Raw genomic sequence first — 24,130 nt, 5'->3', positions numbered from 1 at the left:
GTACGCGCGAAGAGATGGGATCGCCCGCCGCGGTCGCCGCCGATTCAGCCGGCGCAGATCCGGCCTTCTTCTTCTTCGGTGACGGCGTGGGGGGCTGGGGTTGGTTGGGTGGAGGACGAGGACGATGAATTTATTCCTCTCGCCGGGCAGGTCGAGGACGGAGAAGGTCAGGAGCGGCGAGCGGCGACGAATAGATCGGAGGAGGATTCTGAACTGGATCGAGTAGACATGGATCTGGTCCTCAGGTGATCGGTTCAAGAAAAGATATTTCCCCCTGGACCATTATGCCCTTATCGCAATTAACATATTAAATTTAATCAATTAAAATTCCCCGCAAGATCTGACGGCTAATAAAAATCAGACGTGATCAGACATGTAAGTACTGCTAAGTACTCCGAGTACTAACCCAATCACCGTAAAACAGCTCTATTTCACATGTTATTTTGCTAAAAATTAACTTGATCCATATAACTTGTGAAGTGTAGACAAAGCTTGCAGTAGTGACTAATTCCATACCTGAGACATCCAGAAAGCATATGCTTGGGTTCTAATGTTCTACGTATTGGAAATAGAACATGTGGAGACATCTTCAAGAATCTGAATGCTTGTTCGGGAGTGGTCCTACATATTACAGAACAGCCTCATGCTAACGCAACTCTGCTGGAGGCATGATCGCCATAAAACACAGAGCATAGAAACGATATGTGTAGCAGCCCAAACACACACAGTCAAATCAGTCCTACTCGCGCGCAGAGCCTTGGCCGGGCGCGGCGGTGACTGCGTGCGGCGGGCGCGGTGGCTGGTGGGGCGCGGCGGGCGTGGCATCTTCGGAGCTCGAGGTGTGCTGCGGTTCAGGGCCTGCTCGTCTACCCTGCTGCTTCGCTGGAGCTGCTCCGATCTGGATCTGGCCTTGGTGGTTCTGATCTTGCTGCTGCTCCTTGCGATGCGATGGTTGCTGCGGTGGTGGTGGTCACTATGGTGTTGCGGTGGTGGACGGCGGCTACGGCCAGGGGGTGGTGCGTGCCTGGGCGCGGTGGATCGTGGGATCCCGTGGCTAGGGTGAGGTCAGCCTCAGCAGGGGTGGTGATTGGTGGGCGGCGGTCGGTGGGGGTGGTGCTCTTCGGGAGAAATCCTTGCTCCGGTCTTCATCGGAGCCAGCGACGGCGGTGCCCGCAGGTGTCGTGATCTTTCTTGAAAGCGTCGTCGTGGAGGTGCTCCTCCCCACGGCTTTGGCTCCGGAGGGAAACCTCAGATCCGTTGGATCGGGTGATGGAGGCGTCTTCGCGTCTTTCTCCTCCTTGGGGGCATCGTCTCGGAGCCGGCTACGACCGAGAGACTAGTGGATTGCGGCATCTTCGCCGTGGATGGTGGCATCTTCACTGCGTGGTTTGCTGAGGCAGGGCGCTGGTTTCTAGTTGGCAACGATGATGGCGTCGAGAGGAGCTCGGGTCGCGGCTTGGACTTCGGTAGTCGGTTCTTCCCGGCGTGTCCGAGGTGCTCTTCCGTGGGTTGCTTGGTTGCTTTGAAGTCGGAGCTGCGGTGGAGCGGATCCGGGTGGTGACGATGACAGACGCTCGGTGGTTTTTTGCGGAGGGCACGGTCGGCGCAAGTCCTGCATATCTTCCTTGTGAGGCTCGCCGTCAAAGTCGGAGCTGTCGGTTGCTTGCGCGTGTGGCCATTTGGTGGCATGTGCCGTCGAGGTTGTGTCCCATGTCGGTGGCCAGGATGGCCGGTGGTGCCCATGTCATGTGGGTTGGGTTGTATCGGTTTTAGCCTGGTTTTCCGTCAATTAACCGGGCAATTCTCTTCTTCTTAATCAATGAAAATGGCAAATATTTTGCCTCGTTTCAAAAAAAAAACAGTCAAATCGACCAAAGGCAAAATGAAACTCGCCTAGGGATTAAGGTTCCTCACCATCTGCCTGCCTACGGCGAGGGAGGAGCAAGTAGATCGTGGTGCTGCATGCTTGCAGTGGGACGGACTCAGCGGTGAGCAGTTCTCTCAGGCGCGCGAGGAATGACGCCGACAATAGTTGCCGCCGTTCGGCTGGGACCTTGGCGCGGGGTGCGTCAACGACGCTAGGAGGGAGGGGGAAGCCGCGGCGCGGTGGCTCTGGAGGGAGGGAGGAGGCGGCGAGAGAAGATGGACATCCTTGCAGGCGCGGGGAGAGGGACGGTGTGAGGAGGGGAAGGGAGGAGCGGCGGCGCATGATCCGTCCTTCTCGATCAAGGCTCTAAGGTGAAGTCGATCGACAAATTTAGGGGAAGGGCCGCGGGGATTGGCAGACCACGCCGGCAGAACATTTGATCTGAAACGTTGATCAAAGTGGCAGACCATTAAACATAATATGGACAGTAGGATGCGTTTAACTGTATTTGATCGAAAGGTTCTGGTTATTCCGTGTACAATTTGTTGGATGGCCTTAGAGGGACTTATGTTTGTTTTTTTAATAAAAGTATAGATTTGCATATGGTTGAACAGGCGAACATTTGAGGGGCGGGCAGGACATACATTTTCTTTTTTGAGGGGTTCCACGGACATACATGGGCTCATGCTTCAGGCTTGGATTCTGTCCGGCCCAACAAGTTGATGAAAATGGGCCGACGCATCTCCTCTCGATCACTCCACCGATCAGAACAGATCACCCCGCCGCCGCCATTTCTGTCACTCCCCCGAGCTAGGGTCTCCGCCGCCGCCGCCGCCGCCATCTCCGTCACTCACCCGAGCTAGGGTCTCCGACCTCCGCCCCCCGCCGGCGCCGCGCCCCATGGATCCTCCGTGCAAGCAGGCGGCGGAATCGGGCTCCCGCGTCCCGGACGAGCTGCTGGAGGACATCTTCGCGCGGATGCCGGCCAAGTCGGTGCAGCGCTGCCGCTGCCTCTCTCGCGCCTGGGCTGCGGTGCTCTCCTCCAGCGGCTTCGCCGACCGCCACCTCCGCCTCGCCAACCGCCGGGACGGCTCCCGCAGCCTCTTCTTCCTCCCAGATCCCGGCTCGGGCGACGACACCACGGTGCACGCGTGGTCGCCCCGCCGCCCCCTCGTCGCCGTCCTCCGCGACGAGCGCCTCCGCCGCGTTGCCGCCGTCACCCGGCAGTGCCGCGGCCTCGTCCTTCTTGAGGCCAAAGGGGATAACCTGATCTCCGTCTGCAACCCGGCCCGCGGGCACTCCAGCTACACGGTGGACCACTACGTCTACAACCCGTCCACCGGCCAGGTGACGGCGCTCCCGGAGGGCAAGGAAGCGTCCGGCGTCTGGCCGCAGAACCATGCCATCCTCGGGCTCGGCTACGACACAGGCATCCGGAAGCACAAGGTGGTGCGCCTCTACTGCCGCGGCGAGCTCCCTCCGGCGTGCGAGGTCTATGTGCTCGACTCCACAGGGTACTGGCGGCCGCCGTCCGGTGCCGCCAGGACGATGCCGCCGGCCTGGGCAACCAATTACTGCACCGACCAGAGCGTCTTTGCGCAGGGCCACGTGTACTGGGCCGCCCAGCCGCACAAGAAGTACACCGGCGAGAGGGTCGTCATGTCATTCTCGATGGCCGACGAGGTGTTCGGGATTTTGCCGCCACCAGACATGGACACGGCGAACTGGCGGATAACAGAGCTCGGCGGGCGCCTCTGCCTCTTCAAAGACATCTCCGCCGTGTGCTCGTACGACATCTGGGTTCTGCGAGACCCGCTGGCGGGCGCTTGGGACCTGCATTGCCGCATCAACCTGGACGCGGCGTCTCCAGCAGCACCACAACTGAGATGCTCCACGAGTGTCATCCCGCTCGACATCGTTGATGATGGCAACCGCGTGCTGCTCAGGCCAGAGCCTCGCAATATCTGTAGAGAAAATTTGGGTGCCCATCAACTTGTTGTGTACGACCCTGCGATCGGAGATGTCGAGGACCTTCTTGCTGGCGGCAGCATGGTTTCTCACCACACCATGGCGCGAAGACCCGCGGCACCGTATGAGGAAAGCATCGAGTCTACCGGGCGGCCGCATGAGGACATCATCTTCTCGTCCACCTCCTCACAGGTCCTGGTGCAGGTGCTGCGTCGGCTACCAGCCCGCACCCTTGGGCGGCTCAAGTGTGTCTGTCGGACCTGGTGCGCCATCATCGAGTCTGGCCGCTTCATCAGGCTGCACTACGAGCACACATGCAAGAGCTCCCTTGCTTGCGTCGTCCTCTCCATGCCTCATAGTCGGAGGTTCGCCTCACTGGATTCTTGCCTGAACGACCTGAAACTGGCATGCCAAATGCAGCAGCTACATCGTAGGGTGGTGAGCTCGAAGCCCTGCCATGGCCTCCTCCTCATGGCCCACAACAACTATGGTGTTCACGTGTGCAACCCTGTCACTGGAGCACATGTTTTCCATTGCAGTTTGCCTTTTGAGCAGCCATCGGATGCTGCTGCTGCTCACCCCGGTTGCGTTGGCTTGGGGTACGACCTCTTGAGGGAAGAGCATATCATCATGGTTCTTGCCTATAAATCTCGCAACTTTGACACTGGGAGCTACACCATGGAGTGCAGCATCCGGAGGCTAACGGATTGCATGACAAAGAAGGTGGCTCCTTCGCCACCGATCCCAGTGACCGTCGATGTACCACCGGTCTATGCAGGTGGCAAGATGTACTGGATGGGGGAGTCACGATTCAGTGCGGGCTGCTCATCAGTTCTTGTGTTTGACATCTGCAGCAAGGCTTTCAATGTCCTACCAGCACCACGCACCATGGGCGACAGTGGTAGGATGCTCGTGGCGGAGCTCGCCAGGCAGATTCGTGTCGTGCACATTTGCCCAAATACAGAGACGATGACCATATGGCGCAAGCGGGAGCTAGTTACACTTGACGATGGCCAAGGATGGACAATAGAGCACTGGATACAGCTTGGACAGTGGCCAGAGTTCTCACTGAGAACAGCGGCGAGGCTTGTGATTCCGTTGGCTGTTGACGACGCCGGCCGGATCTTACTCGACACTGGAAGGGCGCTGGGGTACTATGATCCAAGAAACCAGACATTGGAGACCGTGTTTCCGACTAGCAGTCTGCAGCACTCCTGCCCACGCTTCTTTTCTGCGGTGTTGTGCGAGGACAGCTTAGTTCGTCCATATGGTCGGCAACGTCAGTACTATGGAACTTAAGCAAACGAAGAATGATTGATGTGTTCCCGCAGAATGCCGCACTGCTCCATTGTTTTTTTTTGTCTTCCATCAGTCAGATCAGTATTTTGGAGGCATATCCAGTCCAAGTGTGATTCCCTGGGAATTTTTTCATAAGTGACACCCAATAGTTTTACCTCGTGGTTTGGAGAACTATGCTGCCTACTGCGTCTAAAATCTGAAAGTATGTTATGTGGCCGTAGTTTGCATCATCTTTTGTCGCTCTTCCCTCTAGTTATTGATTCAAATCCCTGTCGTACAAGACTAGTAGACCTGTCATATTTGATCCAGTTTGCTTAGTGTTGATGCAACTTACAACTCACATTTTTTTAACTGGGATCAAACTGGAATGTTACTGTGCTGTTATCACTTTCTATGAAGGCTTTTTCTGGGGTGTAAAGTTCAGATTCATGGGCTATTTTGGTGTCTCTGCTAATTACTAACTCTGCAATTTGGTAGCTTTGCTCATAAGAGCCTCAGTTTTTGTATTACAGATTAGTAGCATTGATTTGCTGCAGAAATAGAACAGCAGTCCGTAATTTCTTATGTTCGTCAAATGTAGGCAGAGTTATAAGTACTTTGAGTGTGATTTGAGCTAGTATCAGTGGGTTTGCATGACTAGGAAGGATGATGCTGTGTTTTTTTTTTCTTGCAATTGAGTCAGCTATGCAGGTAAGATATCCCATATTCCCATTAGCTGTTAAAGCCAGTATTTCCCCCTTGAGCAGTATATCAATTTTTCTTCTGCTATTCTCCCTTTTTCAAGGGGAAAAACCCGGCATTTCCCCCTCCAAGATTTCTTTGCCTCTGCAATTTGGGTTTCTCTTTGGATGTTAGAGAAACATATTTGTTATTTAATTTGTGTATTTTTCCTAGAAAACCTGAACATTGATTTTTGTATGCTTGTCAGAAATAACAAATTCAGACTTTGTGATTTTTTTTTGTTTATCGTTTGACAGCTGGAGTAAATGAGTTCTCGCTTTGTTTCTTGGGTTTCTTTCTGGGTACTTTTCCACCGTTTTCTCTTCTATTTGTTGTTAGATTTCTCGCATTTCTTGTTTCAACAAGATTTCATTGTGCATTTGAGCTGCTGTTTTTCTTGATGTTATATCTGTTATTGGGTCGCGTTACCTGCATGGATTAGCTTGGGTATGCTCTCTATTTCTCGGGCAGCATGTTTGCTTGTAGCCCTGCGATTATCCTGGTCTACTACTTTTCGTTGATATCAATTTCTTTTTGACATCATAATTTATGAACATATGCCATCGGTTCCTCTATTTGCACAAAGTGCCGTAAAGTAGAATAGATAAGCACACATTGTCCGATCCCCAGTTCTACTATTAGGTCCATGATTTTCCATTTTCGTCAGCATAAGTTCATGAAAGGAATCATCATGGACATGCGGGTGAAACTGAATTGTGAACTTCCAACTGTCCGTGATGAATTTCTGGATTTCCCAAATCAAAAATGAGTTCTTATGCAAATTTTGTACATCGGTGCTAGTGTTGTTTACTTTACTGCAACTGAAAGGAAGACGGTCTCCTCATGTAATGTTGAATATAAGTTTACCTCAGTTGCTATTGACCTGTTAAAAGAAAGTTGCTATTGACAACCTTGTGTTCGTGGATGGTGATTTGGAAGGGAAAGTAGTCCTCCCACTTTAAACAAATACTCTTTTCGTCCCGAATTACTTATCTAGCTAGCTTCTTAGACATGAATTGTCAAGTGAAAGTACAGCACATTTCAAGAATCAAGTGACAGCTAGCTAGCTGGTTAGACAGGCGGATCTGTCTGATTTGTTTGTACGGGGCAACTAGGTAACTCTAGGTGCGTATTTTCAAGTTAAATAGTTCATGTAAACTAATAAATATTCATACCGGTGATGCATATTTTCAAGCCTACACGCTAAATATAGTACACGTCAAACCAATATATTCGTAAGAGCTAGCTAGGGAATCGCATGATGCACGTTCTCAAGCTAAATAGTACGCACCAACCAATATATTTATATGTGGCGGCTAGGGAACTGCGTGGTGCACATTCTCAAGCCAAATAGTATGTCAGATCAATGTTGTCCTCGTACGGGTCAGCTAGGGAACCAGGTGGTTCACATGGTCAAGCCAAATATAGTACATGTCAAACCAATATATTCCTAAGAGCTAGCTAGGAAGCCGTGTGGTGCACATTCTCAAGCTAAACAGTACACACAAACCAATATATTTATATGCAACGGCTAGGGAATCACATGGTGCACATTCTCAAGCCAAATAGTACGTCAAATCAATATTGTATTCGTACAGGTCAGCTATGTAACCACATGGTTCACATGGTCTAGCCAAATATAATATACGATACATCAATATATTCATATGAGCCAGCTAAGGAACCGTGTGGTGCACATTCTCAAATCAAATAGTGCACAGCAATCAATATATTTATATGCGGTGGCTAGAGAATCGCGTGGTGCACATTCTCAAGCCAAATAGTACGTAAGATCAATGTTGTACTCGGATGGGTCAGCTAGGTAACCCCATGGGTTCACATGCTATAGCCAAATACTCCCTCCATCCCAGAATAAGTGACTCAACTTTAGACTAACTTTGTACTAAAATTCGTACAAAGTTGAGTCATTTATTTTGGGACGAAGGGAGTATAGTACACACCAAATCAATATACATATGAGCTTGCTAGGGAATCGTGCAGTGCACATTCTCAAATCAATTAGTACATGCCAAGCGGATGTGCCATGGTCTTGGAGAACTTATAGCTTTGTGTTGTGTTCTGCAGCCATATCCAAAATGTGAATGACTCCTAAATGAAAAATCATTGGGTTTTTTTGTTTTTTCTAAAACCACCTTTGACATTTTTTTTCTGAGATTGTTTTGCAGACTTGTTGGGAATTAGTATCAAATATTTATGCAGAGTTGATGTTGTTTTCTTTCTTCCAAATTAGTACTTTTGCATGAGCATTTTGCTCAGTTCGCTGTATTTGTATCAGATATTTATGCATTCTAACTATTTGATTACCTGCTTCTGTACATGTATTGTGCAGAAAAAAAAGAACAGGACATACTGGCCATGTGGAATGGAATGGCATCAGGCTCATTCAAAAAAAGTACTAGGATTTTGACGTGATGAAAGCCGACAACAAGCCACATTGCACTTCTATTTCCAGCTTTCAGCTTCGACCAACACCTCATTTTGTGTCGCTTTCGCCGATGGCCTTAGCCTCTCTAAAAAACCCACCCAACAGCATTATTGTTTCAGGGCTATCCACAGAGTTCAGTAGAAACAAACAAACAACAAACGATACCTGTCAAAACTTAGTTATCAAACTGTCGAGATATCAAACTTGGTTTACAAACAACATTACATAATATAAAAAATTCCAATCAAGTTTACATACTTGAGATCTTCAATGTCATGACAAATGCCAGCATGAAAGGAGCCTACATAATTTGCAAATCGTTTCCGTATAAGAAACAATCTTTCTGGATCTAGCTTCTAACAGATAGCCCACAGCTTACCGAACAGTCACAACAGAATCATCTTCGACTTCGCTGCTCGTTCAAGGTCCGAACAAGAAGACCTCTTCTCCTTTGCCTGAAACACTGAAACTGGATTTGTTCTTTTTCCTATTTTTGTTCTCCGCTTGTCTTGCATCACTTGTACTACCAACTAATTTGGATTACACAGGCTGATGATGCCTGGACGGCAGCAGCATTGTATTCTATGCAACTTCATTGCACGGCCTGCAGGCTGATGTTATCATTAATCATTAATAATCAAGTAAGCAGTCAAACCATAAGCCTGAAAAGTTTCCCAAATGATGCCGATAATAAGGAGCCGCTTCAGAGGTTGGGCTGAATAACCTTTTAGTTAGCCATGTTCATCCTCTTACTGCTCATTCTCGCCTTCAAGCCATTCACCGCCGCCGGTGATCCACTGGATCGGATCTGCCACACCAGGATCCCCTATAATAGTACCTACCAAGCTAACCTTGAGCTCCTATCTACTGTGCTATCCAGGAGTGCCTCATCAACCAACCAGCCCAAGGGCTTCGCTGGAACTGACCAAGACCGCATTTATGGCGTCACGCAGTGCTCCGGTATCGGTGTCAAAACCGGCGGATCTTGAGTAGGGGGTCCCGAACTGTGCGTCTAGACCGGATGGTAACAGGAGGCAAGGGACACGAAGCTTTACCTAGGTTCGGGCCCTCTCGATAGAGGTAAAACCCTACGTCCTGCTTGATTAATATTGATGATATGGGTAGTACAAGAGTAGATCTACCACGAGATTGGAGAGGCTAAACCCTAGAAGCTAGCCTATGGTATGATTGTTGTTCTGTATGTTGTCGTACGGACTAAAACCTTCCGGTTTATATAGACACCGGATAGGGTTAGGATTACACAAAGTCGGTTACAATGGTAGGAGATCTACATATCCGTATCGCCAAGCTTGCCTTCCACGCCAAGGAAAGTCCCTTCCGGACACGGGACGAAGTCTTCAATCTTGTATCTTCATAGTTCAGGAGTCCGGCTGAAGGTATAGTCCGGCCATCCGGACATCCCCTAATCCAGGACTCCCTCAGTAGCCCCGAATCAGGCTTCAATGACGATGAGTCCGGCGCGTAGATTGTCTTCGGCATTGCAAGGCGGGTTCTCCTCCAAATTCCGTGTACCTGTTGAATAAAGTCCGGTTTCTTGTAAATGTTGCGCTCCTCGGCTTCTACGCCCAATAATGGCCGTCTCCCACGTGTCAAACGAATATGAAAAGTCTGAGTGTTTTTACATCCACACCCCTAGCCGCGTAAATGAGCCGCCCATTTAAGGGGACGAGGATTTAGATCCAAACCACACCTTCTCCCCTTCGCGAGTGTTCATCAGAGCGCATCCGACAAAGATCCATACCACCATGGCTAGCCGTCGCAACTCCTCCTCTCGCCCTTCCAGCCCTCAGCCTGGATATTGGAAGAGATGCTCCATCCCGCATAGCGAGCTAGTGATGCTCCAGACCAAGGAATTTCTCCCCCCGGCCTATATGGTCCCGGTTTGAGCCGGTCTTGCCATCTATAATGGCGGAGAGCAAGCGAAGAGTGCCCCTAATCCCTCCAAAGGAGAGCGGGTGTGCCTCGTCCCTTATTTAATAAGAGGGCTCGGATTTCCAATCCATCCATTTCTCCGGGGGCTAATGGAGTTCTATGGCCTCCAGCTACACAATCTCACGCCTGCCTCCGTATTGCATATCGCGGGCTTCGTAGCCCTCTGCGAGCTGTTCTTGGGTGTCGAGGCTCATTTCGGGCTGTGGAAAGAGCTATTCTGCCTCGTGCCCCGTTCTAAGAAGGGGTCAATATATCAAGTGGGCGGAGGCGAAGTGTGGCGCATCGCCGGGACCGGATATCTATCCGGAACCCCAAAGAAGGCGTCCGAGGACTGGCCTTCGGAATGGTTTTACATAGAGGACGTCCCGCTGCCGGATCCTGTCCGGATCGGCCTCCCTGAGTTCGACAATGCCCCACTAAAGAAGCGCCTAAGTTGGCGTCCAGGGAAAGTGACAAGGACATTATTTACCTAATGGGCCGGATAAGATTGTTAGCTCATTCCGGACTGACCATGATCGGGGTCATGGCTGCATGCATCATGCGAGGGGTGCAGCCGCTACAGTATAGAGGCCACCCCATGTGGGACTTCAACGGGGAGGACGACGCCACCCGCTACGGCCGTAAGGGGCCGGATTCGGCTGCGGCTCTAGCAAAGACCTTGTCCGCTTTGTACAATGGAGAAGAGGAGGATTTTCTCCGCGTCGACCCGAAGGGTGGATTTTCTATGTACAATCCTCCAAGCTGGGTAAGTGGTCGCATCTTGCCCATCCGTTTTATATCCCCATCATCAAATATTCAGTCTAGCGACTTCAACGCAGGAACTGCGCCAGGCTGTTAAAGAAATAAACAGCCCTCCTCCACAACCCGAGGACCCAGGACGGTCCCTCGATCCGGCCTCTCAAGAGGATCCGGACGTATCTGTGAAGCTGATTGATGGAGTGTTCCATCAATTGAGCAAGGACAACGCCTTGGTGGCCATTACGGCCGATTATCCAGGGCTAATCCCGGCCTCCTAGGTAACTGAGATCGAAGTCCCAGTACCCCGAATAGGGGTCCGCCCTCTCGTGTTTTCAGTTTCCTGATTACAACCGAACTTTGCAGGGGAGGTTTCCGAGACGGGAGGCCGAACCTGCGGCGACAAGCCAACGAGGGGCCGCAGGGCCCCGTGGGCAGAAAAGAGGTGCAGTCCGGACCGAGGCGTCAGCGCAAAGGTATGGCGCGCCTCCTTATCCCATGTGTTATACCTTTAAGGCATATTAACACTCGTGCTCTCTCCAGGACAAAGAGACCTCGCCGGACTATATTCGGAGAGGCTGCCAATCGCGCCTCCACCAGCCAGGCTCCAAAGCCTGGTCCAGAGGCGGAGGCGAACACAAGGCGCGCACTGGACGCTCCTCCGATGAAGGATGTGGACAGGTTGTCTGCCACCAACTCTGAGGTGGTGAGTGCCATGAACCACAGGCGTCGCCGGACAATTTTTCGCGACGCTTGTTTCTCCCAAGAGGCATTAGATGCCTTCAAGTCGGGAGATGCGTACCTCCGTGCCGCTCAAAATGGTCTAGCCAAAGCCACGGAGCAATATGTAAAAGACATACGGATAAGAAAATTTTGGTAATTATATATGTATATACCAGTAGCCTCCGAGACTTGAAACAGTTAGAATAACTGATTTAAGGATCATATGTTATGCAGGTTCTTACAGAAAAGAATTCCCTACTGTCCCAGGAGCTGGAAGAGTGCAAAGCCCAACTTGAGGCCGCACTAGCCGCGGCAGGGGAGCCCAAGGAGACCCCCTCTGGTAATATACACTTCGAAAGATAAGTATTTTGTGAAGCACGGCATGGGTGTGAATCTGACAAATGAAATTGCAGATGGCGCCAGATTGAATCCGGAAAGGCAACAGCTCCTACGCCAGCTGAAGGCTGGTGAGAAGGTGCTGACAAAGGTGAGGCGGGAGAAGAACGATCTCCAAGATGCCAACACCAAGCTGGGCGTCGAGCTAAAAGATGTTCGTGCCCAGCTGTCAGACTCCGTTAAGGAGAATCAGCGGCTTCGACGCGGCATATTTAGTAAGTGCTTGAGCGAACCTTTGGAGAAAAAGAAGTTCGGCGGGGAAGTCGACTAACAGAGTAATGTCTGTAGGTGTGCTAACAGGTCGTCCTGCAGAGGAGATGCCCGGTTCTACGGGTGACCTTCTTCCCGAGCTTTCGCAACTGCTCGAGCGAGTTCGGAAGGCGATGCGAGGCGTTGCCCAGGCCCTGTGGCCATCCATATCCGTGCCCGAAGGTCTTGGAGAGCTTGCGGAGAAGCTAAAGGGAGCACGGCGGCGCTTCCGATTGTGGAAGATATCGGCCTGCTGTCAAGGCGCTAGGGAGGCATGGGCCATGGTGAAGACACGGTACACAAAGGCTGACCCCAACCACATGGCCGAGGTCGGTCTTGTGGGGCCCGATGGGAAGGAGATCCCTGTAAGCTTAGTATACGGCCAAGTAGAATTGGCCGCAAAGTATTCCCAACAGGATTGTAAATTAGATAGCCTGTTGGATGGTATTGAAGAGGAATACAATCAGTCAGAATGACTATGTAATTTAATTGACATTTATGATGCCTTCTAGCCGGATTGTAGATCGTTTGTCATGGCCGACCTTTTCGCTTCAGCCTCGGGACCTGACGGTCCGGAGTGTGTCCGAATTTCCATGCGGTTATATAAGAACCGGGGAATGCATGGAGACCAGGCGTAGGGGTCATTAGTGCGTGAACAGACAAGTGCCCGACTAGTTATGTTATATTACATGGTTAGTAAGAAACATCTTCCATGGAGAATAGTTCCGTTAGGGGGTTCCTTTCCCTGGGAGGCATGCCCTAAAGTGCATGCCCATTCTGCGAAAAAGACGCAGAAAAAAGCATCTGGGGGCGCATAAATAAATAAGTAAAAAGATCATCTTTTAGGTCACCAACCGAATATTCCCTTAAAAACGCTAGCTTTCGGCTTCACCCAGTCTGAGGTACACATCTGGCTGATCCGGCAGTAACAATCACAGAGATGCTCCCTTTACCGCCTAGCCGAATAATCGGGAACGTAGGGGTAAGCACAGGAGCCAGGCAACCTAGCTTGGCCAAAACTTAAGTCATATCGATGCATATAATGGTGAAATAAAAGGTACATGCGGAAGTGTCACATATGTGTTGGGCATGAAGCCCGTATAAATAAGCTTCTGGTAAAAGAAGCCCCCAGGTTTAATGAGTGCGAATAGCACGTCATTTGATGAGCCTTTAAAGGCTATAAGAGAAAGGAAGGGGAGAAGGAGAGAAATGTAAGACAGACAGTATATAAAAAATGGACAGAGGAAGGAGACGAACACAGAGTCCGGCGCTAGGCATAGAATCTTCGGAGACGGGCTGCGTTCCATGGGTTCGGCTCGAGTCGGTTATCCGATGCATCTCGCAGGCGGTACGCTCCACCAGTCAGGACTTGGTCAATTATGAAGGGACCTTCCCACTTGGGCTTGATTTTGTCCTTTTTCTTGTCCAGCAGGCGTAGAACTAATTCGCCAACGTTGTAATTTTTGGCCCGTACTTCTCTGTTTTGGTATCTTCGAGCCTGTTGTTGATAGAATGCGGAACGGGCTTTTGCCACGTCACGCTCCTCCTCCAATGCGTCCAAACTATCCTGCCAATCGAGTTCGGCTTCTTTTTCTTCGTACATGCGCACTCGAGGTGAGTCATGAATTATGTCACAAGGCAGAACTGCCTCTGCGCCATACACCATAAAGAATGGTGTGTATCCGGTGGTGCGATTCGCCGTGGTCCGCAGCCCCCAGAGTACGGAGTCGAGCTCCTCTACCCAGTTCGTGTTAGATTCCTTGAGGGACCGCACTAATCTGGGTTTGATGCTGCTCATGATAAGACCATTTGCACGTTCGACCTGACCGTTAGTTTGTGGGTGATAGACGGAAGCATAATCGAGCTTGATGCCCATGTTTTTGCACCAGTGTTTTACCTCGTCGGCCATAAAGTTCGTGCCGTTATCAGTGATGATGCTGTGGGGGACGCCGTAGCGGTGTACAACCCCGGATATAAAGTCTATCACCGGTCCGGATTTGGCCGTCTTAACAGGCTTGGCTTCTATCCATTTGGTGAACTTATCCACCATGACCAATAAGTATTTTTGCTTGTGGGTTCCGCCTTTAAGGGGTCCAACCATGTCAAGCCCCCAGACCGCGAAGGGCCAAGTGATGGGGATAGTTTGGAGGGCGGTGGGTGGCATATGCCTTTGGTTTGCGAAGAGCTGGCAACCGGCGCGTCGTTGGACTAGGTCCTGGGCGTCTGCCCGGGCCGTCGGCCAATAAAAGCCTGTGCGGAAGGCCTTGCTTACAAGGGACCGAGCTGCAGCGTGATGACCGCTGAGTCCGGCATGAATTTCAGCCAGGAGGTTCCGCCCTTCCTCTTCGGAGATGCACCTTTGAAGGACTCCGGTAGTGCTTTTCTTATAAAGCTCTCCCTCATGAACTTTATAGGCTTTGGATCGCCGCACTATGCAGCATGCCTCGTTTTGGTCCTCGGGGAGTTCCTGCCTAGTAAGGTAGGCGAGGAATGGTTCTGTCCACGGGGCGATGATGGCCATTATTACGTGGGCTGAAGGTGTTATTTCATTGGCAGAGCCTCCGATTGTGTCAGAATGTTCGGTGTCGGGCAGTGCGGTTGGGTCTGGGCTGTTATTGTTCGGCTCCCCTTCCCATACTACGGATGGCTTGAACAACCTTTCCAAGAAGATGTTGGGGGGGACTACATCGCGTTTTGCGCCGATGCGTGCCAGGACATCTGCCGCCTGATTATTTTCCCGGGCTATATGGTGAAATTCAAGCCCTTCGAACCGAGCTGACATTTTGAGGACGGCATTGTGGTAAGCTGCCATTTTTGGATCCTTGGCATCAAAGTCTCCATTTATTTGGGATATTGCGAGGTTCGAGTCCCCACGCACCTCTAGGCGTTGAATGCCCATGGATATTGCCATTCGGAGACCATGTAAAAGGGTCTCATATTCGGCTGCATTGTTGGAGTCTGTGTACATAATCTGGAGTACGTATTGAACTGTGTCTTCTGTGGGGGATGTCAAAACGACGCCAGCCCCTAGTCCGGCCAACATCTTGGAGCCGTCGAAATGCATGGTCCAATTTGAATATGTGTCGTACTCTTTAGGGAGTTCGGCCTCCGTCCATTCTGCGACGAAGTCGGCCAAAACTTGCGACTTGATGGCTCGCCGTGGCTTATAAGTTATGTCGAACGGGAGGAGCTCAATGGCCCATTTTGCAATCCGGCCCATTGCGTCACGGTTGTTTATAATATCGTTAAGTGGTACTTCCGAGGCTACTGTTATTGAACACTTTTGAAAGTGGTGTCGTAGCTTCCGGGATGCCATGAATACCGCGTAAGCAATCTTTTGATAATGCGGGTACCGTGATTTGCATGGAGTGAGGACAGTGGACACATAATAGACCGGCTTTTGAAGGGGGAATTTGTGTCCGTCCGTTTCTCGTTCGACGACGAGCACTGCGCTTACAACCTGATGTGTTGCTGCAATGTACAATAGCATTGGTTCGCCAATGTTTGGCGCGGCCAGGACTGGGTTTGTTGCCAATATGGCTTTTATTTCATCGAGTCCGGCCGTGGCTGCATCCGTCCATTCGAAGTGTTCGGTGCGCCGAAGGAGGCGGTAAAGGGGGAGGGCCTTTTCTCCCAAGCGGGAGATAAAGCGGCTTAGAGCCGCCACGCATCCGGTTAACTTTTGTATTTGTTTGAGGACTTTTGGGATATCCAATTGTGACAGAGCTCGGATCTTGGCTGGATTTGCTTCAATTCCTCTACCGGATACAATGAAGCCCAAGAGCTTTCCGGCTGGAACGCCGAAAACACATTTTTTTCGGGTTGAGCTTGATGTCGTATGTTCGGAGGTTATCAAATGTGAGCCTCAAGTCGTCTACTAGAGATTCGACATGTCTTGTTTTGACGACCACATCATCTACATATGCCTCCACTGGTTTGCCGATCTGGTTTGCCAGACATGTCTGAATCATGTGCTGATATGTTGCGCCGACGTTTTTGAGCCCGAAGGGCATTGTGTTGAAGCAGAATGGGCCGTATGGTGTGACAAATGCCGTTGCGGCTTGGTCTGATTCTGCCATCTTGATTTGATGGTAGCCGGAATATGCGTCGAGGAAACACAACGAATCGTGTCCTGCGGTAGCGTCGATAATTTGATCGATGCGGTGGAGGGGGAAGGGATCCTTTGGGCAAGCCTTGTTAAGGTCTTTAAAATCAACGCATAGGCGCCAGAATTTGTCCTTCTTTAGTACCATCACCAGGTTTGCTAGCCAGTCCGGATGTTTTATATCTCTGATGAATCCGGCCTCCAATAGCTTTGCTAGCTCCTCTCCCATGGCCTGTCTCTTCGGTTCGGAAAAACGCTGAAGAGCTTGTTTGACAGGTTTGAATCCTTTTAGTATATTTAAGCTGTGCTCGGCCAGCCTGCGTGGGATTCCTGGCATGTCTGAAGGGTGCCAGGCGAAAATGTCCCAGTTCTCTCGTAGGAACTCTCGCAGTGCGGCGTCTACATCAGGGTTTAAATGTGCCCCGATGGAAGCTGTTTTATTGGGGTCCGTTGGATGGACCTGGAATTTGACTATTTCGTCCGCCGGTTTAAAGGAGGTGGACTTGGATCTTTTGTCGAGTACCACATCGTCCCTATTCATCGTGGGGCGCAGCGCAGTCAGTTCCTCAGCCGCTAGGGCTTTGGATAGTGCATCAAGGGACAGTGCGGCTGTCTTGTTTTCGGTGCGGAGTGCTATGTCCGGATCACTAGCGAGAGTGATGATCCCGTTAGGCCCGGGCATCTTGAGCCTCATGTACCCGTAATGGGGTATTGCTTGAAAGATTGTAAACGCTTCCCGCCCTAGCAGAGCGTGATAACCGCTGCTGAACGGAGCCACATGGAACGTGACCTCTTCGGATCTGTAATTATCCGGCATGCCGAACACCACATCTAGTGTGATTTTTCCTGTACAGCGCGCTTCCCGACTGGGGATTATTCCTCTAAAGGTTGTGCTGCTTCGCTCAATGCGGTTCCAGTCTATTTCCATTTTTTGAAGGGTTTCCTCGTAAATGAGGTTCAATCCGCTGCCGCCGTCCATGAGTACCTTGGTAAGACGAAAGTCGTCCACTATTGGACTGAGGACCAATGCGGCTGGTGCTCGGACTATTCGGAATTTAGGTTCATCACTGGCGTTAAAGGTAATAGCCGTGTCACTCCATGGGTTTATTGTTGCTACTTGGTAGACTTCGGCAAGGCTGCGGAGTGTCCTTTTCCGCATATTATTTGATGTAAAAGTCTCGAAGACTGTTAATACCGTATTGGTGTCTCTGGGGTGGCTTTCTGTGGCCTCCGGAATTAGGAGATCTTCGCCAATTTTGGCCACCTGCCGGAGTATCCAACATGCTCTAAGGCTGTGAGTTGGTGTGGCGTCCTCTGTACTGTGAATTTTACAGGGTCCATTGAGCCATCCTTTCAGTACGGTTCCATGCCCTGTAGAGGGTTTTTGCTTTTTGGTGTTTGACCCCGGTGTGTGGCGATGATGCACCCTTTTATTTCGGACTGGGTTTGTATTCAGGGTCGGATCGTCCCAAAATTTTATTTCGGTTTTCCAGGCGCTTTTCATCGCACAGTACTTTCGTACGATTGACGCCAAGTCAGCGAAGCGTGTAATATCACGGCGACTTATGGCGTTGAGGATTCCCTAGTCCGTGCAATTATTGCAGAAGATTGAGATTGCGTCTTCCTCGCGGCAGTCCCTTATCATGTTCCTAATCAGGAGGAATCTGGCCCAGTAATGATGTACTGTTTCTTCGGGCTCTTGCCTGATTTGGGATAGATCGCTTGTGTTCGGGTGGGTGGGTGGAATTAAATCCGAAGCCTCACCCAATCTAAGGCTCAGAGGCTGAGGAGTTTCCGAACTCGAAAATTTGGATTCCTGGATGTTGTCCAATGAATCCAGCCCGTCGCCTGACTCTAAGTTCAGGTCTTGAGTGATATCCTCCCCTCCGTGGGTATCCGGCTTGGAGGGATCGGGAATCCGGGTGTAGCTACTCCTTAAGATAGATGAAGGGTCGCCGCACTGTCTCTCTACCACGGCAACGTGATGGGTAACTTGGGGAGAGTTAATCTCTCTCAGATCGGGTTTAGCCCCAATCTGGTCGTAATCCGTAGCGATTCCCAGGGCGGCGATGCGATCCAAGAGCTCGTTTATGGAGGAGAGCTCCATTGGATCTAACTGCTCGGCAAGTTCCGAGCTGACATGAAGATTGTTTTCGATGGCTCGAGAGGTCATCGTCGGCGTAGAAGCCGAACATGCGGTCATAAGAAAACCACCTAGCCGGAGGGTTTGGCCGACAGCCAAAACTCCCTTAGCAATGGTGCCGTCTTTAAAGACGGGGCGAAGCATCCTTCCTGATGGCGACGACACAGAGGAACTCTCAATGAAAGCACCAATGTCGGTGTCAAAACCGGCGGATCTCAGGTAGGGAGTCCCGAACTGTGCGTCTAGACCGGATGGTAACAGGAGGCAAGGGACATGAAGCTTTACCCACGTTCGGACCCTCTCGATGGAGGTAAAACCCTACGTCCTGCTTGATTAATATGGATGATATGGGTAGTACAAGAGTAGATCTACCACGAGATCGGAGAGGCTAAACCCTAGAAGCTAGTCTATGGTATGATTGTTGTTCTGTATGTTGTCCTACGGACTAAAACCCTCCGGTTTATATAGACACCGGATAGGGTTAGGGTTACACAAAGTCGGTTACAATGGTAGGAGATCTACATATTCGTATCACCAAGCTTGCCTTTCACGCCAAGGAAAGTCCCTTCCGGACACGAGACGCAGTCTTCAATCTTGTATCTTCATAGTCCAGGAGTCCGGCTGAAGGTATAGTCCGGCTATCCGGACACCCCCCTAATCCAGGACTCCCTCACCCGGCGATGCTACAGCATCTGCATGCTCCGACTGCATCACCACCGCGTTCCATGATGCTTGGCGGCTCTGCGGATCGCAAATGGACATGCATTTCTTGTATGGGGACTGCATCGTCCACGTCTCCACCGAGGACCTTGTCTACAACTCCAGTTTTGTGCTACACAGGTTGCTGATCTTTGCGGACACTAAGGATCCCAGCAATCAACGCTATGGGATCACCAACTTCACCGACGCCACCATTGATGGCAACATCAAGGTGCTGCTCCAAGAGACAGCCAAACAGGCAGCCTACAACTCTACAATGATGTACGCCACCGGCCGCATGGATTTATCCGAGGAACTCCCGCTGCTCTACTCTATGGCGCAGTGCAACCTGGACCTACAATCAATTGACTGCTGGAATTGCCTCGAAAATATCAGGAGCGCAGCAAGGGGTTTCTTCCACAAGCAACATGGTGAATGGATTGCTGGTATGTGGTGCAATTTTAGGTACAGCACGTATCAGTTCTACAATGGCCAGCCCACGAAGCAGACCATCTGGTCGGATGTTGTAGATCCAACAACAAACATGCCGGCGCCAGCAGCGGCGGAGACAGGACCCAGGCCGGGGGGGCCTGGGCCTGGGGCGTGAAGTTTTGTTTCTTTGTTAACTGTAGTGATTTTGTACTGTTTGGACACTGTTTAACACTGTAGCGACGAAGCAGGCCCGGGGCGCAGTGTTAGCCTGGCTCCGCCCCTGGGCGCCAGGGCCGGTTGGTGTTCCAAGGCAGAAAGATAAGAGTAAGACAATATGTTAGTTCTTTCCCCAAAACTAGCCTAGTCTTCCTTTTTCCTTGTTCTAAAGAGCATTTTCCCCATATCTTATATCTGTTTGTATTCATATTATCCCTATCACATCTTTATTACACAGAAATTGGTGCCCATCACACTCAAGCATCATTAGACTCAATGAAATTGACTATTCCAAAACTTCATTTAACTCGATGCTTGAGTCTGATGGGAACCCAGTTGACGAGTAGATTTGTGCTGGAACAGTGAGCGGGTTATGGGTACAGACTACAGAGCACCTTTCGATATAGATCTAATGACCGCAAATTAATTTTGATGATTCTGAAAGACATAATTAATTCACCCGTATAGATCTAATGACCGCAAATCAATTTTGATGATTCTGGAAGACATAATTAATTCACCTGGGTGGGGTGACTGATACCCTTTGATCAACGCTTTAATTCAACAACCATGCTTGCGATGCAGCCTTAGACTATATTGTATGTTGAAATATTCTTTATAACATACAGAAAATGTCCATTTTTCAACACTAAACTATTACAAAAGTTTGTATTTCCCTTAACATCCAAAACCGGTTGTGCTCAGCCTTGAACTGTTGGATCCGTTCAATTTACCCCATTGGTCCTGTTCCAAGTTGTTTTAGCTGACTCAGACGACACGTGATGTACCTCTATACGTCGGCAAATTCCCATCTCGGTAGCTTGAGTAAAAAAAACACAGAAACTAATTCTCACAATACTATTTTCTGATCTCCCTGGTTTTTTTGCATTTTTTAAATGTTTCATATTTTTTTATCTTCACTTAAGCTGCAAACATGGCAAGGGGCTGCCATGCAGAAGTGATGCTACGTGTCTACCACGTGTCATCCAAATCAGCTCAAAACCGCTTGGGATAGGGCCAAAGGGCTACAGTGAACAGATTCAATCTTTCAAGGTTAAAAACAACTGGTTTCAGATCTTAAGGTTGAAAAGTGAACTTTTGCAACAAGAGGTTATAATATGTTAGAATATTCCTCAAAACATAAATATCAAAGTTTATTGTGTAGTTACATTTCGTTGATTTGTCTAATCAACTAACCACCTATGTTTGTGTGAAATCTTTCGTTTAGGGCATATAATAAAGGTATGGATCATTACCACTGCTATGCTTCTACTAGCATCATTTTTGTGCTTCATCGTATGGTTTAAACTAGTCAAAAGGAACATTAAAGGTTAGTTATGGAAATGCTGCTGTACTCACAAATCTCTTAGGCTGTTTAGATTCATATATATTCGCTTACCTGAAAGGATTACATAAACTCTGATTTTTGAATTTTGGTGAAGTGAGCTCTCAGGAAGATGAAGAGCTAGTCTGGGGGATAGGGAGGAGTTCAGAGCTCAAGCTTTTTAACTTTTCACAACTATCAGATGCTACGAGTAACTTCTCAGATGAAAATAAATTGGGGCAAGGTGGCTTTGGACCAGTATACAAGGTAAAAGAACACATTTATCCATGTACACAAAGAGAACAAAAATCGAACCTAGTCTGTATCGATAACTAATTTGTACGACCTAGTGGATTTTATACATGTACCTTTAATTTTACTCACAAGCATGGGGGGTTACTGATCAGAAGATAAGTAAACCGCTTCTATTTTGCAAGATGATATCACTGATCAAGCTCTTTTAAACCTCTACAGGGCCAGCTTCCTGAAGGTTTGGAAATAGCAATTAAGAGACTAGCTTCGCAGTCTGGGCAGGGTTTCACAGAGTTTAAAAATGAAGTCCAACTCATAGCCAAGCTCCAGCACACAAATTTGGTTAGGCTATTGGGATGTTGCTCTCAAGGAGAAGAGAAAGTATTAATCTATGAATATTTGGCAAATAAAAGCTTGGATTTCTTTATCTTTGGCATTACTCCTTGTAGTTTCCTGTTACAGACTATCGGTTAACTCTATCTACTAAAATTATCCCCACAACCTTCCTCCCCCTCTAATATACATATATCATTAACTTGTGTGCAGATGAAACTAAAAAGGCTTTATTGGAATGGAACAAAAGAAAAGCGATTATCGAAGGGATAGCACAAGGACTTCTATATTTGCATAAGCACTCTCGGTTACGTGTCATACATAGGGATCTTAAAGCTAGCAACATACTTTTGGACAGTGAAATGAATCCTAAAATATCAGATTTTGGGCTTGCAAAAATATTCAGCTCAAATGATACTGAAGGGAACACAAAAAGGATTGCTGGGACATAGTAAGCTCTTCTTACAAATTAGTGCATCCTGCACAAGTCAGCCAGATACAAAACACTGAAATAGAAGTTTATTTTTCCCCTATATTTTCAGTGGGTATATGGCTCCCGAGTATGCTTCAGAGGGTCTCTTCTCAATCAAATCTGATGTATTCAGCTTTGGTGTACTGATTCTTGAGATCATCCATGGAAAAAGGAACTCATGTTTCCATCAATTTGGGGACTTCTTCAACCTTCTTGGATATGTAAGTACTTTTTTGTATATAATTTTTAAAATTATTTGATTATCTGAAAACCATATTTAATACTGTATGTCTCTAAACTCTTGCTAGGCATGGAAGTTGTGGAAAGAGGAAAGATGCCTCGAGTTCGTCGATGAATCAATAGTTTCAGAGTCTGACACATTAGAGACGATGAGGTGTATCAACATCGCACTGCTCTGTGTGCAAGAGAATGCAGTTGACAGGCCCACCACAACAAGTGTGGTTGCGATGCTAAGCAGTGAAAGTATGACCCTGCCCGAACCTAAGCACCCAGCGTATTTCCACATAAGGGTAACAGAGGAAGAGCCCCCTAGTGCGAATGATGTGACAGTGTCTGCTCTACAAGGCAGGTAGTATCATCCTGCATGATTCGGTTTTTTTTTTTTTGTGCTGCTGCTTTGCTGAGGGAGCTCCTTCTGTTTTAACACTAAAGTTCTGACAGAAACATGCACAAACCTTTGGACTCTGGTTAAACATGGCATGAACGGAAGACAATCTACACATGTTCAAACAGTAAAAGATGACTAATCAGTGTTTATACTGTGATGTTGAATCATAAGCAAACACCTCAGCTGTTGATGACGAACTGTGAGTTAGAGTACATTTCAGGTTGGTGTTTCCCTTTGTGTACAAATAAAAAGGGTGGATTTAGATTATTCATCCAACCACATAAGCCTTTGTACAGAAACCATAAACATATGTGGGGCTATTTGGCATATGCACTGAATCGATTCAATGTAGTGGTTCCACTCGCCTCCAACCAAAAAAATAATAATCCCCAAAGCTGACCTCGTTTGATGGATCGATTCGTTTGACAGAAAAACAAACATACCTTTGGCATATGTGATATGTGGACTATTTGGCACATCCTGCCCTGCGTGATGTGTTTTTTGTGCCTCTAATTAGTGTCTTAGGTTAGGGGGCTCCTTTCGTTTGACAGAAACACACAAACACCTTTGGTTAAACGTGGCGTGAAAGGAAGACAATCTATCTACTCATTTTCAAACAGCGAAAGCAGATGGCTAATTAGTTTGCACATTGTGACGCTGAATCGGACGCGGACACCTTGGTTGCTAATTACTAGTGACAAATTCCCGTTGGTGAACGATGGATTGTGAAGTGCAGCACATTTGAGGTTGAAGTTTCTCTTTGTGCAGGAATGGTAATGCCTAGCACAAACAAAAATCCTAAGCATAAACATAAGGGGTGATGCATATTATTAGGCAGGCATAGAAGCTTTTGCACTGAAATCCTAAGCATAGACATCCCCGGTGCTGCGGAATGGCTATCTTTACTGAATCGACTCAACTCAGCGGTTCCATTCCCCCAACAAAAATCCCCAGAGCTAACCTCACGGGGTGGATGGAAGTCGCGGGCTACCTGTCATCTTCGGGCGAGGAGGAGGCAAGAAAGGCGCCGCCTCGAGCCACCCTCGCCGTCGCCGCCGACGCCGACCACCTCCGGATCCATCGGGGGAGAGCCGCCGGAGGTTGCTGCGAAAGATGCAGAGCATGCGGGGCACTGGCTAGAACAAACCAAGGAAGGGGGTGGAGATGTGA

The 24,130-nt window shown here is 49.1% G+C and overlaps 2 protein-coding genes across 2 annotated transcripts; both read left to right on the top strand.

Annotated features, from left to right (window-relative positions):
• Nucleotides 1-19,262: 19,262 nt before the first annotated feature.
• LOC125518315 (cysteine-rich receptor-like protein kinase 6) lies at nucleotides 19,263-21,375 on the top strand (the record flags this gene model as incomplete). Its single annotated transcript, XM_048683194.1, has 1 exon — nucleotides 19,263-21,375. A coding segment is annotated over one exon (648 nt), but the record flags the coding sequence as incomplete, so codon positions are not given.
• Nucleotides 21,375-22,312, top strand: LOC125518314 (G-type lectin S-receptor-like serine/threonine-protein kinase At1g67520; the record flags this gene model as incomplete). Its single annotated transcript, XM_048683193.1, has 2 exons — nucleotides 21,375-21,597; nucleotides 22,074-22,312. Coding segments are annotated over 2 exons (462 nt in total), but the record flags the coding sequence as incomplete, so codon positions are not given.
• Nucleotides 22,313-24,130: the final 1,818 nt, after the last annotated feature.

This window comes from Triticum urartu, chromosome 7 (assembly GCF_003073215.2).
Source record: "Triticum urartu cultivar G1812 chromosome 7, Tu2.1, whole genome shotgun sequence".
Taxonomy (NCBI): Eukaryota; Viridiplantae; Streptophyta; class Magnoliopsida; order Poales; family Poaceae; genus Triticum; species Triticum urartu.
The sequence above is the reverse complement of the archived record's forward strand: the minus strand, read 5'-3'. Positions and strand labels throughout refer to the sequence as shown.